The sequence below is a fragment of the Dipodomys ordii genome, unplaced genomic scaffold, assembly GCF_000151885.1.
Source record: "Dipodomys ordii isolate 6190 unplaced genomic scaffold, Dord_2.0 Scaffold34, whole genome shotgun sequence".
NCBI lineage: Eukaryota > Metazoa > Chordata > Mammalia > Rodentia > Heteromyidae > Dipodomys > Dipodomys ordii.
This window is the reverse complement of record NW_012267250.1, coordinates 16,001,690-16,017,970: the sequence shown is the minus strand read 5'-3', so window position 1 is coordinate 16,017,970 and position 16,281 is coordinate 16,001,690. Positions and strand designations below refer to the sequence as shown.

Sequence of the window (16,281 nt, the reverse complement as noted above, 5' to 3'; positions counted from 1 at the left end):
GTGGACCCTTCTGGTATGACAGTCATTGATCCAGGGATTCAACAGACCCAGCACCAAAGGCCAGCACATGAGCTCTTCCTCCCTGGTTGGAGGGCAGAAGGGAAACAATGCTATGTGCTAGGGCTGCCACAGACACTATCCCCTGTACCTGACACTCTTCTTACTGTGACAAGTGGGTCAGCAGGGAGGGGTGCTGACATGTCATTGTAAGGTCCTCAAAAAGGCAAGGCTGCCCATTGTGACTGGGTCACTCTCTGTGGCATCTAGCAGGATGACGAAGAACTCACAAAACATCACTTGTACTGGGGGGGGGGGCGGGATGGGGAGCATGACCATTGAGGGAGGCAAAGAAACAAACATGGCTGATCCGCTCATGAGAACGAAAAATCCCAAACCACAGCCTTGAGAGGCTGTTGGTCTTACAAGAGACTACACTGCTACTGACTACTGTTAATGTTGGATTAGGGCTGTGGAGGACCTACAACCTTTATGTCTTGTGTAAAAACAAATGAAACTATGGTATGCAGAATATAAAATCTGCATGAATTGAGTAGGGATCTTTTTTGTCCTCTCTCTATTTTTAAATGCTGGGGATTGACTCCTGGGCCTCTTATCTGCTGGTAAAATGCTTTACCACTGAGCTACACCCCCCCACACACACACACAAGTGAGGAATTTTGGTTCTTCCTTTTTTTTAAGAGATAGAAAGGAAATACTGGGTTTTGAACCCAAGATATCATGCTCACTCAGCTTGCTTCCTCAACTGGTACCCTTAACACCTGACCCACATCTCAAATCTTGTGTTTTGGGGTTTTTGTTGTTTGTTTGTAGGTTTTTTATTTTGTTTTGTTTTTTGAGATACTCTCTTGCAATTTTCTGCCCAGCCTGGGCTTTCTTCCTCAAGCCTCCTGAGTAGCTAGGATTAGAAGCATGAGCCACTGGTGTCCAGCTCAGGAACTTTAGTTCTTTAAAAGTACTCTACCAAGTGGAAGGCCCTGAGTTCAATCCCAGTACCACTAAAATTTTTTTAAATTCTCTAATATACATTATTTCAAGCAGACCCTACCTGACCACTCTCTATTCGTGTCCTTGGTCATATTCCCTATTATGGCTCCTGCTTGAATCTGAAGCATTACTTCTGTCATCAGTTGACTTATCTATTGAGTCCCTTACTGGACCCTGAGGTCCACAAGGGCGGGCAAGAACCTGCCTGCTGGTTTATGTCAGGTTCCAACCTCTTAGCATATAGCTGTACTTGGAATATATTTCTTGCATGTAAGACTGTGCTCTAATTGCCTCCTGGTGCCATGTGAGCTTGGCAGAGATGTAAATGAATCCAAAACCTGGCACAGACCCTCACAGCATATGTGGGAGCTACTCTGTTTCCAGAAAAACCAGCCTGGATGTGGGGAGATATTCAGACATACCAGATAAACCCTCAGATCCTTCCCATCCCAAACCCCACTTTTACCCGTGTACTTCCCACTCCTGAGGAACCCTTACCTGGGACCAGGCTCCTGTCCGCCACTGTGCTGGGCAGGGCACGCGGAGGCAGGGCCTCCGGGCTTCTGGTCGGTCACCAGGGCAGGCCTTGGCTGGCATGGCCTTGTGAGTACCATTGGAGATGGGCAGAAGACACTGCACTCCCCGGGTCTGCACCCCCAGCTTTCCACAGCTCCGGCTGCAGGCACCCCACTCCTCCATCACCCACCTGGTCACAGACAAGACAAAAGGTGGAGTGAAGTGAGACCCAGGGGACACCTCTCTTTAGAGCCTACCAATTCTTGTCACAAACAGCAGGTTTGGATTTCAGAAGGCTGAGAGCAGGACAACTGGTCCACCTTGACCTGCGTGGCCTCAGAGAGGTCTCTATTCTCTCTGCTGTTTCCTCATGTACAGTTCATTGCACATTTCAAGTCCTGGCACCCCACTTGTCCTTGGACAATGTATGAAGCCTGCTAGGCCTCAGTTACCCCGCTTTTACACCAGGGTGGTTTCAATATCCCATAAATATCCCAGTAAAAGTGTGTGCAGGTGCTTCCCCAGCAAGGCCTAGCAAGGACCAAAGCCACATTTTCTCAGGTGTCTTCTTATGGGGACAGGAGTGCTGTTAGGACCACTTTAGCACCTCTGCTGGGGTCAGCAAGCATCTCAGGGGCAAAGCAACTTCTACCAGCATCTAACGCTGGCCATGGATGAGTTAGCAGCAAACTGTGCTGGTGGGAGAGGGTGAGGGTAGCTCCTCCCCATTTCCTGATGTTTCTTTTGGTAAACCAGGGCTCTTTGAGCTACATTCCCAAAGTCAGCCCTTGTCTTTAAAAAAAAAAAACAGACAGGAAGCCCAAGGTTGAGGGTAGACAGCCACAGCCCAGGTAGATACCCAGGCTCTCCAGTGGAGTGAGTCCTGTACATACATCGGGGAATCACCATGGGGGAGGTGGTGGTGAACGATAGTGCAAAGTATTAAATGGAAAAGAAGTGCAGAGGGAAGGAGGAAGCTATCTCAAGCATCAGAGGGCTGGGGATGAAGGTCTGGCCTCCAGCTCTAGTCATGGCCCTTGATCACATGTCTAGTCTTGGGGCTCCTCCAGTCCAAGAGCATAGGGAAACCTAGATAGTGACCCTGTGCCCTGCCCAGGAAGACTCCTCTGCAGTTCCAGACAGGGAAGTTACCCTTGGCACTGCCTAGAGTGGAGACCAGGGAAGCTGGGAGGTCCTGGGGCTGACTCTGCAGCAAGGTCACAGGTTTGACCTTGAGTCCTCCACAAGCCCAACTCTCACTTCCCAGAAGCCACTCCCATTCCCTCAATAATCCAAAGAACATGACCTTGTGATCAAAAGAGGTTAGGGAATGCCAACCCCAGCTAGCCCATGCTGGAGACTGGCAAGCTTGGCATTACAGACTGCCAATGAACAGGCAGAGAAGAGGCAATGGACAGAGTCGTGGCCAGGGACTGAGGCCAAGCAGAACTGAAATGCCTTACCTTTCTTTGAGTCCCACTGTGTCACCTAGGGAAAATCACCAGATGTCTGTGAGCAAACACTGGGAGGGGCAGCAAAGGCAGTGCCTTCCTCCATCTAGAGAAGGAGGTGACGCAAAAAACCCCAACTGCCATGGCTGTCGCAGCCCATACATGGGCTGCTCTCTATTTGGAAGCCTGGCTTCAGGCTATGTTCATGAGGCAGCACTGAAGAAACAGGCTCAGCTATGCTCTTCCTGGGACAGGGCTCAGAAAGGCAGGAGCAGGAACCCATCCCTCAGTGTCTTCACAGGCCGGGAGTACTTACAGGGCTGGGAGTACTCACTCAGCGTAGGAGCGCTCAAAGGTTGAAGGTACTTACTCACAGTAAGAGTGCTCACAGAAGCTGGGAGCACTCATGAAGGCTGTTATAGCCCCAAGGCTAGACATGTGATCAGGGCTGAGAGCACTCACAGGCCAGCAGTGCTCACCTAGGTGGGGAGCATTCACACAGGCTAAGAAGCACTCAGGGAAGTGGTAAGCACTCATGGAGGCTGTGACTACTGAGGCTGAGAACGCTAACAAAGCTGGAACATTCAGGGCTGGGAGTACCCCCCACAGGTTAGCAGCATTCACACAGATAGACAGCACTCACACAGGATGTGAGAATTCACACCAAATGGGCTCATTCACCCAGGCTGGGAGCACTCACAGGCTGGGAGCACTCACGCAGGCTGGGAGCACTCACGCGGGCTGGGCGCACGGGTGCTGGTTGCAGCGCCGGCGGATGGGTTTAGGCCTCTTCTTGTGGTCACACAGGTGCCTCTGCACCATGTGGTGGTCCCGGCGGCGGCGGCAGCCATATTTGGTGAACTGGATTCCTGTGAAGGGCAGAGTGCTGGGGAGCTACTCCAGGACCCTCTTGTGACTACATCCTCAGGGAGGGGACCTTCGGAAAAGCCTGGAGGCACAAGTCCACCTGCAGCTCCACCTGCCCAAGCCACCTACTGCAGGACACCTTCTGCCATTGACTGCTCCCGGTACAGTGCTGGTTCTGGACACTACCTCTCCCCTACCCCCAGGAGAACTCTTATGGGCAGAGGCCCTGCCTTGGGACCCAACCCAAGGCCCTACCCAGAACAGCTTCAACACACTGGAGTTCTCTGAGGAGAATCTGAGGCAGAGTACACATCGTATGGAGACATCAGCCCTGCCTCTGGCTTCTCTCCTCCCCAGAGGACCTGAACTGCCCGTCCCAGGCACTGGAAGGGCAGGAGAGCCAAACCTCCTCCACAGGTCTTGGTGCAGGGAGCCCAGCTCTTGAGCGCCCACTCGTAGGTGTCCGTTTCCTCCAGGAGCACATTGTTGCTGCCAATGAGGGGCAGCAGGTCCTCGTGGATGACATACTTGTAAGCCAGGCTACCGCGGGGGCCACCCTCAGCTGGGGGGAGCACCTGAGGGGAGACAAGAAAAAGGCGGCATGGGACCAGAGATAAGAAGCAGGGAGCAAGGTAGAGTCAGGCGTGGAATGGAGAGCAAGCTGGGTGTGGCTACACATATGGGACTTTCACATCGATGGCCATGTGACAAACTCCTGCCCCCTGTGCTAAACAGTGGCTACGTGCCAAGCCTGAAAGCAACCCCCATGCTGGTTAATGCTCCTCCCTCCACAGACATACTTTTTTTTTTTTTTTTGGCCAGTTCTGGGGCTTGAATTCAGGACCTGGGTGCTGTCCCTAGGCTTCTTTGTGCTCAAGGCTAGTGCTCTTCCATTTGAGCCACACTACCACTTCTGGCCTTTTCTGAATAGTTTATTGGAGATAAGAGTCTCACATGGACTTTCCTGCCTGGGCTGGCTTTGAACCTCAATCCTCAGATCTCAGTTTCATGAGTAGCTAGGACGACAGGAGTGAGTCACCAGCACCTTGCCAGACCTACATTCTGGCAAGGGTAGGAGCCATGCCTATGGCTCTTGTTCATAGCAGCCTAGGCCTTAGCTGGCTGCAAGCGATGGTTGCTAAGTAGCCTGGGTGCCAGACCCTTGTCAGATATATGGCTTACAAACATGTTCTCCCATTTGGTGGATGATTCCTTCTGGGAATTCCTTGCTTCCTTCTTTCCCTCCTTCCTTCTTTTCCTCCTTCCTTCCCTCCTTACTTCCTTTTCTCCCTCTCTCTACTTCCCTTCCTTCTTTCTTCCTTCCCTTCTTTTCTTGACAGTACTGGGATTTGAACTCAGGACCTTGTACTTGCTAAGCTGATGCTCTACTGCTAAGCTATACTCACAGCCCTTTTGACTTTTCAGAGTGTCCTCTGACGTACAAAAGTTTTCAGTTTTGATGGTCTAGTTTATCCACTTTTGCTTTCATGCTTTTGACTTCATACTTAAGAATCCAAGGTAATCAGATTTTACCCCTGTTTTCTCCTAAGCTGTAGCTTTCTGGCTTATATTTGGGTCTTGGATCTATTTTGTGTTGGTATTTGTGTATGTGTGAGGTAGGGGTCCAAATTCATTTTTTGCAGGTGAAAGTTCAGTTGTCTCAGCACCATTTGTTGAAGAGACTATATGTTTCCCCCTTTCATGGCCTTGATATGCTTGCTGAAAATCAGCTGGCCCTAGGTATTCAGATGGTAAAACAAATAGGAAGTATGTGGATGCAATTAATATGCTAGTATCAACAGCCTGCCCTCTAGAGACCTTTCTGACTAGAAAAGACTACACCTGGAACAAAGCCTGTCCAAGATTCCCCCAGTTGCCCACCAGAGCCACAGGTGGGCAGACAGAGCTCTCCTGCTTTATGAGCCCTGGCCCAGGCCTAGCTAAATGGATTGGGCAAAGATAGGCCCAGGCCAGGACCAAGGCTCTGTCCCCTTCTCAGAGACTGGCACTGCCAGGTGGTGCTGCAGGTCAGCTGCCTTAAAGGCCTGAGACAGACACTTTAGGACTTGGGCATGGGCCACATCATGCTGCACAATGATGATGCTGGATGCTGGATGAACTTCCAAATCCACTCTGTCTCCTCCAGGCTCCAATTTCCAAGCCTACAGTATAGGAGAGCCTGGGCCCTCCTGACAGCAAGGAGACACCACTTCCTTCTCCTCACCATCTTGTCAGCGCTCAGGCTCAAATGAGGAGCTGTCCCAGGAGGGCACCTTGGTCTTCTGCAGACACCATCAGACTGGCCCTCAGAGGCAAGAGGCAGGAGAGCTCACCAGGACAGCGATGGCTTCGGGCAGGGGTCCGCTGGTCTTGAGGCTGTCCTTGGCATCCTCTACCACATGCTCCCACTCCAGACCCAGTGCCGTGAAGGTCCGGCTAGATGCCTCCTTGCCCTTGGGGTTCAGGATGAAGCTGCCGGTGACCTGGTTCTTCACCGCTGGCCAGGGAAGAGGGTCACACAGATTTCTATTCTCCTTGATTACAGGGGCCCATAAATATGACAATAAAGACTTTCCCAGAGGGCCCTTGGGCCCAATCCTCCCTTTTCCAGCCCTTCCACCACATGGGTGTTTACACAAAGCCCCCTACATAAACTTAAACTGCCTCTGGACCCTAGTGCAACACCACTACCTACTCCCTTCTTTCTGACCAGCTAATTTCCATTCACAGCTGCTGCTCAGCATAATCCCCTCCTCCAGGAAGCCACCTGAGATTGCTCTGCTCTCAGGGATGCTGACCACCCCTGCCCCCCTGCAGCTTCTAGAACAGCGTTGAGAGGTTAAGAGTCCTGCTCTGGAGTCCGGCTGATCTTGGGGAAACTACTTAGCCCTCATGCAACCATCTTTGAAGTGGGATTGGTCACTGTAGCCAGCACACAGAAGAGGCTGACCCAGGAGCAGCGAGCAGCATCCCACCCTGTGGAGCATTGCTGAGCGCTGCAAGGAGCCCTGTGTGCACAGTCTCAGTGGAGAGCACGATGTGCTGGACCATACCCAGCTCTGCATACTTTCTGTGATTCTAAACACCCCATCTCTCCCAGCAGCCTGGTAGCACTGTTCCCTCTTGGGAACTTGTAAACTGAGTCCTATGCTGAGCCCTATGCTGGACAAGTATACAGAGATCTCTATCCTGTAAAGTCCCAGTGGGTGAGCAGCTGGCAAGTTGGTGCTGACAGGAGGTCCTGTGCAGATGAAAACAGGCAGCCAAGGTCCTGGTGCACCCTCAGCCACCCCAGAAGCGTCCAAGGCTGGAGAAGGGCCACAGCCTGTGGCCCTTCCAGCTAGAGGAGGGGAAAGACAGAGAAGAGCCCTAGGGTGTCCAGGAGGAGTCCTTGTCATCTGGTGTGAAGAACATCCTAACTGCTCACTGGCAGTGTGTAAGGGTTCTTCAATTGTATCCCCATGCACATCTGGCAGTCAGGATACCATCAGAGGCTCTACTGGGGGTAGGGGTTTATCCTGGACACACAGTGAGCTAGGAATAGAGCTGGGCCAGAGCCTGGAACTCTAGAGAGGTGTAGGGGCAGGGTAAGGGTGCCCAGAGGACATCAGCCTTTCCCAAGATCCTCCCTCACTACCCTCCTCACCCAGGGTTGCTCCCATGGGCTAGCCAAGCTCCCAGACTTCTTAGGCTGGAGTAAGAAAGCTCCCCCACTGCCCTGATAACTGTGGCAGCTCACAGCAGCCATGGTGGAAGACGCCTGCATACACCCCTGTCCCAGGGCTGGGGGGAGACCAGCATGACGTTACCATGCACTTCCAACTCCACCACTCACCCACTCTGGACCTTTCTGTGCCTCAGTGTCCCAAATGCAAAGTGGGGCAACAGTTTCCTTCATTGACTGTCAGGTTTCAGTGAGAAACAGGGTGAACTCATTTCGAGTTTGGATAGTCTTGGCCTTTACCCCAGGCCCGCCTCCTTCACGTGCTCACAGACATAGTCTGCATGCTTATTATTACTCTTTGTTAAGTAGCATTATTAGGGTACGTGAAGGGCCGGTGTGCTGGACTAGAGATACAGCACTCCAGTCCCTCCATTCCTGCATGCAGCACCCCTTGTACTGGACTACACTTCTCTCATCAAGAGACATTCTGGCCAAGCAAGAGTGACTCAGGCCTATAATTCTAGACTCTTAGGAGGCTAAGGTCTGAGGACTGTGAAGCTAGCTCAGTCAGGAAAGTCTGTAAGACTCTTATCTTCAATTAATCACCAAAAGGCTATAAATGAAACTATGGCTCACGTGGTAGAGTGCCAGCCTTAAGCACAAAAGCTCAGGCACAACAACCCAGTCTTGAGTTCAAGCCCCAGGACTGGCATGTGCACGTGCACACATGTGCACGCACACACACACACAGTTTCTCTACCCTTTGAACCTGGCCTTGGTCATGTGATTGAAGGCAATGGGATGCTAGAAAACAATGTGAGCAAAGACTTGAAAAGTACTTATCTCCTGGGCCTGCCCCTCTCTGCTGAGACCATAGCACCATGGGAGGAATCCCAGCTTAGCCTACTGAGGCCATACTTTGTCACCCTCATAACCTCAACTGTCAGTCAGTACCAATACCACACTTTCGTAGACCTACAGCTATTAGGTTTTGCCTGAGTCCCTCCAGGCAGCCAGTAGAAGAACCAGCTGCTGAGCCCAGCCCTGACTAGGGATATAAAACAAGATACAGTGGCCTCAAGTGGCATGATATGCAGCAAGAACTGGCCAATATACTCTATAAAAGTAGTTTTCCTCAAGAGGCTTTTTCTTTGTTGACATTTTTGTTTTCTTTTTGTCTTGTTTGTTCATTTATCTGTCTTTGGGAGAGTAAAGGGGGACACAGAACTGGAGGGATATAGGGTAAACATATGGAGCAGTGGTACTCACTAGATACTATATTGAAAGTGAACTATGCAACTTGGGGGGGAGGACAGCAGGGAAAAACTGGGAGAGAGCAAATGAAGGAGTGATATTATCCAAAAAGAAATATACTTTTTACCTAACTTATGAAGTAGTAACCCCCTCTGTACATCACCATTATAATAACAATAAAAATTTAAATAGTTTTCCTTCAAAAACCACCTAAATGCACAAGAAATCTGAGCAGTCATTGTCTCCAGCAAAGAAACTAGCCCAAAGGGCCAGGGTGTACAGGGGCTGGGGCTGTTCACTAGACCTTTTCAAATGTGAACCATGGGGTATCTGAATAATTCAGCATACATTTCAAAATAAAATAAAGCCAGGTACTGGTGGCTCATGCCTGTAATCCTAGCTACTCAGGAGGCTGAGATCTGAGGATTATAGTTCAAAGCCAGCCCAGACAGGAAAGTTCATGAGACTCTCCCTTCCAATTAACCAGAAAACCAGCAAGTGGAGCTGTGGCTCAAAATGGTACAGTACTAGCTTTGAGCAAAAGAGCTCGGGGACAGTCCCCAAGCCCTGAGTGCAAGCCCCATGACTGACAAAATAAAATGGAAATTAAAATAAAATAAAAGGAGTTCTCTGCCCCTCCCCCATCCAAGCCTGTGAAATTCCACCTGCCCTGGATTCACACTCCTGTTCTCCCTGACTGACGCTCATGCCTGCAGGCAGGCCTGGCACTCACCGATGCGGTGGGGAGCCTTCTCCAGCATGTCGATCTGGATGTGCCTGGCACCCGCCGGGATCTGCACCAGTTTAGTGGCTGCTGACACAGGGAAGGATCCAGGGAAAGCAGTGAGTGTTCTGAGCAGGTGGCTCTAGCTCAGTACCCCACACCACCCCAATGGGGAACAAGAACAAAATCAATCTGAACATGTTTGTTCATCTGTAAAATAGAAGTAGGACCTTCTTCCTACGGCCAAGGAGGGGACAGGGACAGTTGGAGGGAGCAGACAATATGTTACTGGTCTAAGTGCCTGGAAATCCACAGCCTCTGCAAGCACTGTCCTATGTGCTATTATCATCTCCCACTTTCTTGACTTTTTTGAAATAGATTTAATTCATACTGAAGTATAAAAAAAAACTAATATCTGATCCTTTTCCACAGCAAATTTGGTCAGAATGGAGGTATGAAGTTAAGGAACTCACAGATACCAGGAGTCCAAAGCAGGAGATGCCACGGATTATTAAAATTTTTAAAAATGAGATGCAAGGAAAACTACCATTGTAGTCTCGGCCACACCCTCAGATCGCTCTGATCCCTTGATCCCAGCAACAGCTCCAGAGCCAAAGAGAGGGCTGGGTTCCTTCCTGTCATAAGATGTCACCCAGTAGGGCATCATGCTGCTCACAGCTACTGAGCCCTAAGAACACAGGCAGGAAAGACGGGGTCACCCATGTCTAATAGCCTGGGAAGGTCTGGGGCCAAGCTCCTGATTCCTGGTCCTATCTTGAACCCTGGTAAGCATCACTCAAGGAGGGAAACCCATCTATGGATGCCCCAGTCTACTCACCTGCTTGCTTAGAAGCCTTGCCCAGTGTCCCCTTCACAGTCCTGCAATGGGCGTTGTCCCCACCACAGACTCCACACTTGTCATCTGCCTTCATGGACCCCACCTCCTTGTCACAGCCTACAGGCTGAGGCCAGAGGGAAGGTCAGTGAGAAGAGGCTTCACCACACATCACCCTGCACCAGGCCAGAGGCCTGACTCTCTCCCTGGTCCTCAGACCCTGGCCAAGGGAGGAACTCTGGCCTGAGGGCTCCCAGAACAGGGCTATCCTGAAAATTCACCCCACAGCCCTGATCAGGTCTTGAACACGGTGTGGTAATAATTCTTGCCACCTCCTCTCCCCTCAACAAGGCCAGCAGTAAGGGATACCTGCCCAGCAGCACAGGGCTATGGTGGAAATCTAGTGTAATGGGAGCAGCCAGGCCTCCTCAGGGAGCAGGAGATGGGCAGCGTAGCCCTCCAGGCCCCAGGAACAGACAGAGGGTGGAGGCTGGGCGGGGCCCTCACCACACACTCGCCGCGGGCACAGATGCTGTACGGGTCCCGGTAGCTGCAACGTGTCCCGTCATGTACCACCTGATTCATGAATACCACATCTCCTGTGTCTGCTGACTGGCAGATCAGCTCACACTTCTGAGCATCTGTGGGGAGAGGAAAGACTCTATTGATCCCTGCTGGACTTAGCTGGCCCAAGATGACCTAGCATGTGACCCCTGATCTGGTCAGTGTGGGGCCTTAAAATCCCTGCTGTGGTCCTTCCTGACCCATGAGGGGACCTAAGGCTTCCCATGTCACCTGAGACCCAACTCCCCACTTCCATTATCTTTGATCAATAAAATGCTCTGTCAGGTTACTGAGAAAAACCAAATGCCAAAATGACAACAAACTGTTCCAGACACTTCTGAAGTCTTTATGTACATACAATTTGAAATGCTTGTGAATTAACTCATTGAACCTTCTCAGCCTTGCAGTGAGGGAAGTTCTAGCAGTGCAGGAAAACCGAAGGTTAGAGGTTTAAGGCACTGCTCATGGTTACACAGCGGCTCAGCCTAAGTTTCAGCCTGGGTGTTAGCCTTCAGTGGGCATTGTCCACTGCCCGTGGATGGCTGGGTGTCTTAGCATCTCAGCAGGTTTGTACCCAACAGAAGATGGAGTGAGTGTGAGGCTGAACAGTGCCCTGTATTTGGAGTTGGTAATGGGGTGCCAGAATGCAAGGGTCCTTTCTGGTTCGAACAATGGAATGTTCTCTTTCTCTCTGTGAACTTCTGATGTCCTTAAAAGGAGGTTCCAGAGAGCATATAAACATTTGCTGTGTTTCTTAGAAAAAGCAAGGTTGGGGGCTTAGCTAACTTCCTGGAATTTATCTCACAGTCCTGGGAAAAGTCTGAAGTCTAGCCACCCCAAAGGCCTTCCTGCCTTCCCCTCCCAGGCCTGGCTGCTGGTTTGACTTCAGAATGTCCCAAGAAGGCTTTTAAAGTAAGCCTCTCCCATAGCCCACTCCTAGGGACCCATGTGCCTCCCCAGCTACTTGATACCAGGTGGCTTCTTATCTCCAGTACCCAAGACTGCAGTCTACATTCATCCCATCCCACATCACCTGATTCCCCACCTGGGGGCTTCAACTGTCCTACAGGACAGGCACATCCTGGCCCTGTACAAGGCAGTAGGAGGTGCCCTGCAGCAGTGGAAGCTAGCTAATGATGAAAGAGAGTGGTGAGCTCTCCAGAGCAGGAAGAACCCAGGCCGAAGGAAGATGCTCCCGGTGGAATGCCCCCCATCAGGAGGCTGGCAATGGTGGGCCTCTGATGTCCCTCCCAACGGGAGAATGTCATTGTGAACAGGATCTGAGGGTCCTGAGAGACTTTTCTCACTGGAGCATAGCAGAGGGTCTTTTAAAGGACACAGAGAAGCTGGGTACAGGTGGCACACACCGGAAGTCCTAGCTACTCAGGAGGCTAAGAACAAGTTTGAAGCAAGCTCAGGCAGGAAAAGTCCGTGAGCTTCTCATCTCTAATTAACAACCCCCAAAAGCCACAGGTGGGAGCTGTGGCTCAACTGGTAGAGCACTACCCTTGAGGTAACAAGCTCAGGGTCAGTGCCTAGGTCCTGAGTTCAAACCTGAGGACTGGTGCTCTCTCTCTCTCTCTCTGTCTCTCTGTTTCTCTCTCTGTCTCTCTCTCTCTCTCACACACACACACACACACACACACACAGAAGCCAGCAGGTGAGGCAAGATCAGAGGATGGTGAAGGCCTTCCAGCCAGAGGCTCTGAAACTCCATGTGCTATGCCCCATGGGTCTACCCCTAACAGAGGCCAAGGCAGAAACACATGGCAGCTGGCACCAGTTATTACCCCAATCCAGACCCTATGCATGAATTTTCCCTAAGGCAGTCTGAAGAGGTTAGTAAGAAGACTCCACAGGCTCTCACCTGCTTGCTTTTCAAATGACCTTCAGCAACTGTTGAACCAATGATAGGTTCAGCTCTTCAGATGCTGATTAGGTAAAATGAAGAGTGCCCAAACCCCTAGGAGGGGCTGGAAAGTGAGCAGGCAGTAAGACTTTGAGACAAATTCCAGAAGGTTAGTTACTCCCCCCCACACACACCACACTTTTAATAAGCAGCACAAGTTTCTGGATTCTCTGGAATCCTCTCTCTCTCTCTCTCTCTCTCTCTCTCTCTCTCTCTCTGTGCCAGTCCCAAGGCTTGAACTCAGGGCCTTGGTGCTGTCCCTTAGCTTTTTCACTCAAGACTAGCACTTTACTACTTGAGCCACAGCTCCAATTTCTGGTGTTTTGGAGATAAGAGTCTCATGGAGAACTTCCCTGCCCCAGCTGGCTTTGAATTGTGATCCTTAGATCTCAGCCTCCTGAATAGCTAAGATTACAGACTTGAGCCACTGGTACCCAGCTGGACCCTCTTCTTTTTTTGGGGGGGGTCCGGTTGTGAGGCCTGAACTCTGGGCCTGGGTGCTGTCCTTCAGCTCTTCAGCTCAAGGCTACCACTCTACCACTTGAGCCACAGCGCCACTTCCGGCTTTTTTCTTTTTGCTTATGTGGTGCTGAGGAATCGAACCCAGGGCCTCATGCATGCAAGGCAAGTACTCTACCACTGAGCCACCTTCCCAGCCCTGGACCCTCTTCTTAAGGGCAGATATCAGAAAGGTACCCAGTTCTAACCCAGCACTGTCATACTTCTATAGTCCTTCTGGGTGAAGGACCCTCTCATTGAACCTACAGACCAGGGATGACCTTGATAGGGACAGTGGCCCCAGAGGCACACAATGCACCAGGCCTACACAAAGGTATGTGGCAAGCCTGTTGACTGCAAACCTCCCTTTTTGCACTCCTAGATCCCTCTACTTCACTAGCAGCATGGTAGGGAGGATAGACAAAGAGTATCACTCACCATCCTCAGGCTCATAGGGGATCCAGCTGTGCTTGGCATTCTGGTGGATGTAGTAGGAATTGCGCTTGGCACACTGCTGGGCCCGGAAGTCCTCGTAGGGCCCTGGACACTCCTCACTGTTGCAGATCTGATACTCGAATGTGGGCCCTGAGCACTGGCGGCCTCCATAGGCTGGGCTGAGGTGACACAGAGAGGCCGGGTGACCTAACTGGCTGGGGGGATTGGCAGAGGAAGGAGGGGAAGCTCCCCACATGCTCCCAAGGGGCGGCTGATTCCATAGGGCAGCATCACTGGGCTCCATTACTTTATCCACTCAAAAGTGAGCGCAGTGTAGGGGCTGCTGGGGTCAGAGACTTCCAGTTTTCTTTCCTGACTGTCCCATCCTTCAGGTCTACCCCACCCGTCCCACTGTGTATGCTGAAAGAGAGGGACAGTAAAATAGCCAAACAGACAGACACCGGGACTAGATAGTCATCTCTAATTCCTGATCATCCTTGTGTATTACTCCAAAAGTTACACTATGTCTGACATGTAGTAGGCACTCAATAAATGACATCTGTTTATATCTACTTCCATTTACTGTGATAATAAATGAAAGAGGAAGGCATCAATGAGATTTGGATTTGGATTCAGAAAAGTTAATATCTAAGGCCTGACATGTACACTTGGCCCAATAATTTAGCTTTGCAGTGTTTTAACTGTCCATTAAAAAAGTAGGGTGGGGAATAGGAAACTGTAATAGCAAACTGTGACACCTGTAACTGGAGCAACTCAGGAGGAATGAAGGAAGGAATTGTGGTTCAAGGCCATCGAAGGCAAAAAGATAGACACTATCTCAATCAATAAGAAGGGTATGGTGGTGCTTGCCTATGAATTCAGCTAAGAGGGAAGTATAGATAGGAGGATTGTGGTCCAGGCCAATCTAGGCAAGTCAAGAACCTATCTGAAGATAATTTTTTTTTAATGTGTGGCTCAAGTGGTGAAGAGCTTCCCTACCAAGTTCCAGGCCTTGCATTCAAACCCTAGTACTGCTAAAAAAAAAATCCATCATAGCTTATTCTATGTGAATAAGACCTGTGAAGAAGGACAAGAACGGATATTGTATATTGTAAATCCCTTTCTTGTCTTTTTCTCCCTTACAGTGCCCTGTTCATGGAGATGCTGGACCTACAGGGACTGAACTTAGCATCCTGCCTAGCTCAGAGTGTTCCACACACTGTCACTTATTAAGCAGCTGTCACTTATCAAGTGCTTAACCTGTGCTGAAGGCATGTATATAATTTCCTTTCAACCTTATAAAGTAAAAACAGTTATTATTACAGAAACGCTTAATAAATGGTAGCTTTGATCAAGGTGACACCTGTTGGCCATAACTGCCAGATGATTTATCAGGGCCAGTGCCACTGTGCCTTCCCATCACCTCTGCTTCTGTATCTACAGTACAGGAGAACTAATTACAAGGCTCCCATGTGTAGAAGATCAGGACAGTCTAACAAAAGAACAAACAGCTCCCATTTGTAAAAGGTCAGAATAGGTGTCTAAGAAAGAAATAGGGTAGTAGGCTTCCCACCCCTGTAGGCAAACAACAGAATACAAATGATATTATTATTTTTAGGGTGCTTGAACCACTGTGGTCCTGTTATCTGCCTTTCTAAGTGTTCAGTGCTCAGAGAGGCTAGGCCAGGTCCTGTTTGTATAGAAGCCACTAGGCCAGCTGACCCCATGGTGGACTTAGCCAGTTCCTGTCTCTCATAAAGCCATTCTAAACCAAATGCTTCAGCCTGGAGAATGGAGGCCATGGGGAACTGTAGTTCAGAAGTTCCAAAAGCATGGAGTAAGGATGGAGATCCTTCAGAGGGGGTAAAAAGTGACAAACAGATGTCTCCTTAGAATGCTTTAAATATTTTAGGGCTTTGATATTAAAAAAAAAAGAAGGCAAGTCAAAAAATGTAAGGAAGCTTTACACAGGAGATAAAACATAAACTTGGAGGCGATACACAACACACTTAGATCAGTGTTTACTTGAAGTTTAGCCAGAGGATCAGCATCACGGGAGGTCTTGTTTAAGCAGCAGAGGCTCTGGGCCCACCCAGACTCTCTGGGAATCTTGTGTATAGGGCAAATTTAGAATCATTAATTCAGACACATTCTCAGAAGTCAGAACTGATGGGACCATCCCTTCCTGTACCTGCCCCCTACTGTCTTCCCCTCCAAGGCCTTCAGCCCTAAGGAGTTGGGGTCATCTGCTCTGCCCACCCTAGCCAAGCACACTCACGGGGGGTTGTCACAGCTCCGGCTTCGAGATCGCACTCCACCCCCGCAGGACCGAGAACAGGACCCAAACTTGGTCCAGGAGCTCCAGCCTCCATTCTGGCCATATGTCTGCTCCGGTGACTTCCAGATGCAGTGACCTTTGAAGCACCACTGGGTGGGGTAGAGGGCACAGGGTCACCCGTGCCACTGCAGCACAACCTGCATGGAGGGTGCTAAGGGGGCACAAGGAACAGCTGGTAGAACAGCTCATGGGGGAGCCCAGCGAGAGACAAAGAGAGATTG

The 16,281-nt window shown here is 50.4% G+C and overlaps 1 protein-coding gene across 1 annotated transcript in view; it reads right to left on the bottom strand.

The window, feature by feature from the left end:
- Nucleotides 1-16,281, bottom strand: part of Adamts14 (ADAM metallopeptidase with thrombospondin type 1 motif, 14) — a 63,930-nt gene that overhangs the window by 3,370 nt on the left and 44,279 nt on the right. The window contains exons 11-19 of the mRNA XM_013017063.1: nucleotides 16,001-16,149; nucleotides 13,726-13,901; nucleotides 10,824-10,957; nucleotides 10,320-10,443; nucleotides 9,491-9,571; nucleotides 6,173-6,336; nucleotides 4,246-4,414; nucleotides 3,709-3,841; nucleotides 1,504-1,711 (exon numbers count right to left, since the gene is read on the bottom strand). Of these exons, the coding sequence (XP_012872517.1) occupies nucleotides 1,504-1,711; nucleotides 3,709-3,841; nucleotides 4,246-4,414; nucleotides 6,173-6,336; nucleotides 9,491-9,571; nucleotides 10,320-10,443; nucleotides 10,824-10,957; nucleotides 13,726-13,901; nucleotides 16,001-16,149 (1,338 nt within the window). The remainder of the gene's footprint in view (nucleotides 1-1,503; nucleotides 1,712-3,708; nucleotides 3,842-4,245; nucleotides 4,415-6,172; nucleotides 6,337-9,490; nucleotides 9,572-10,319; nucleotides 10,444-10,823; nucleotides 10,958-13,725; nucleotides 13,902-16,000; nucleotides 16,150-16,281) is intronic.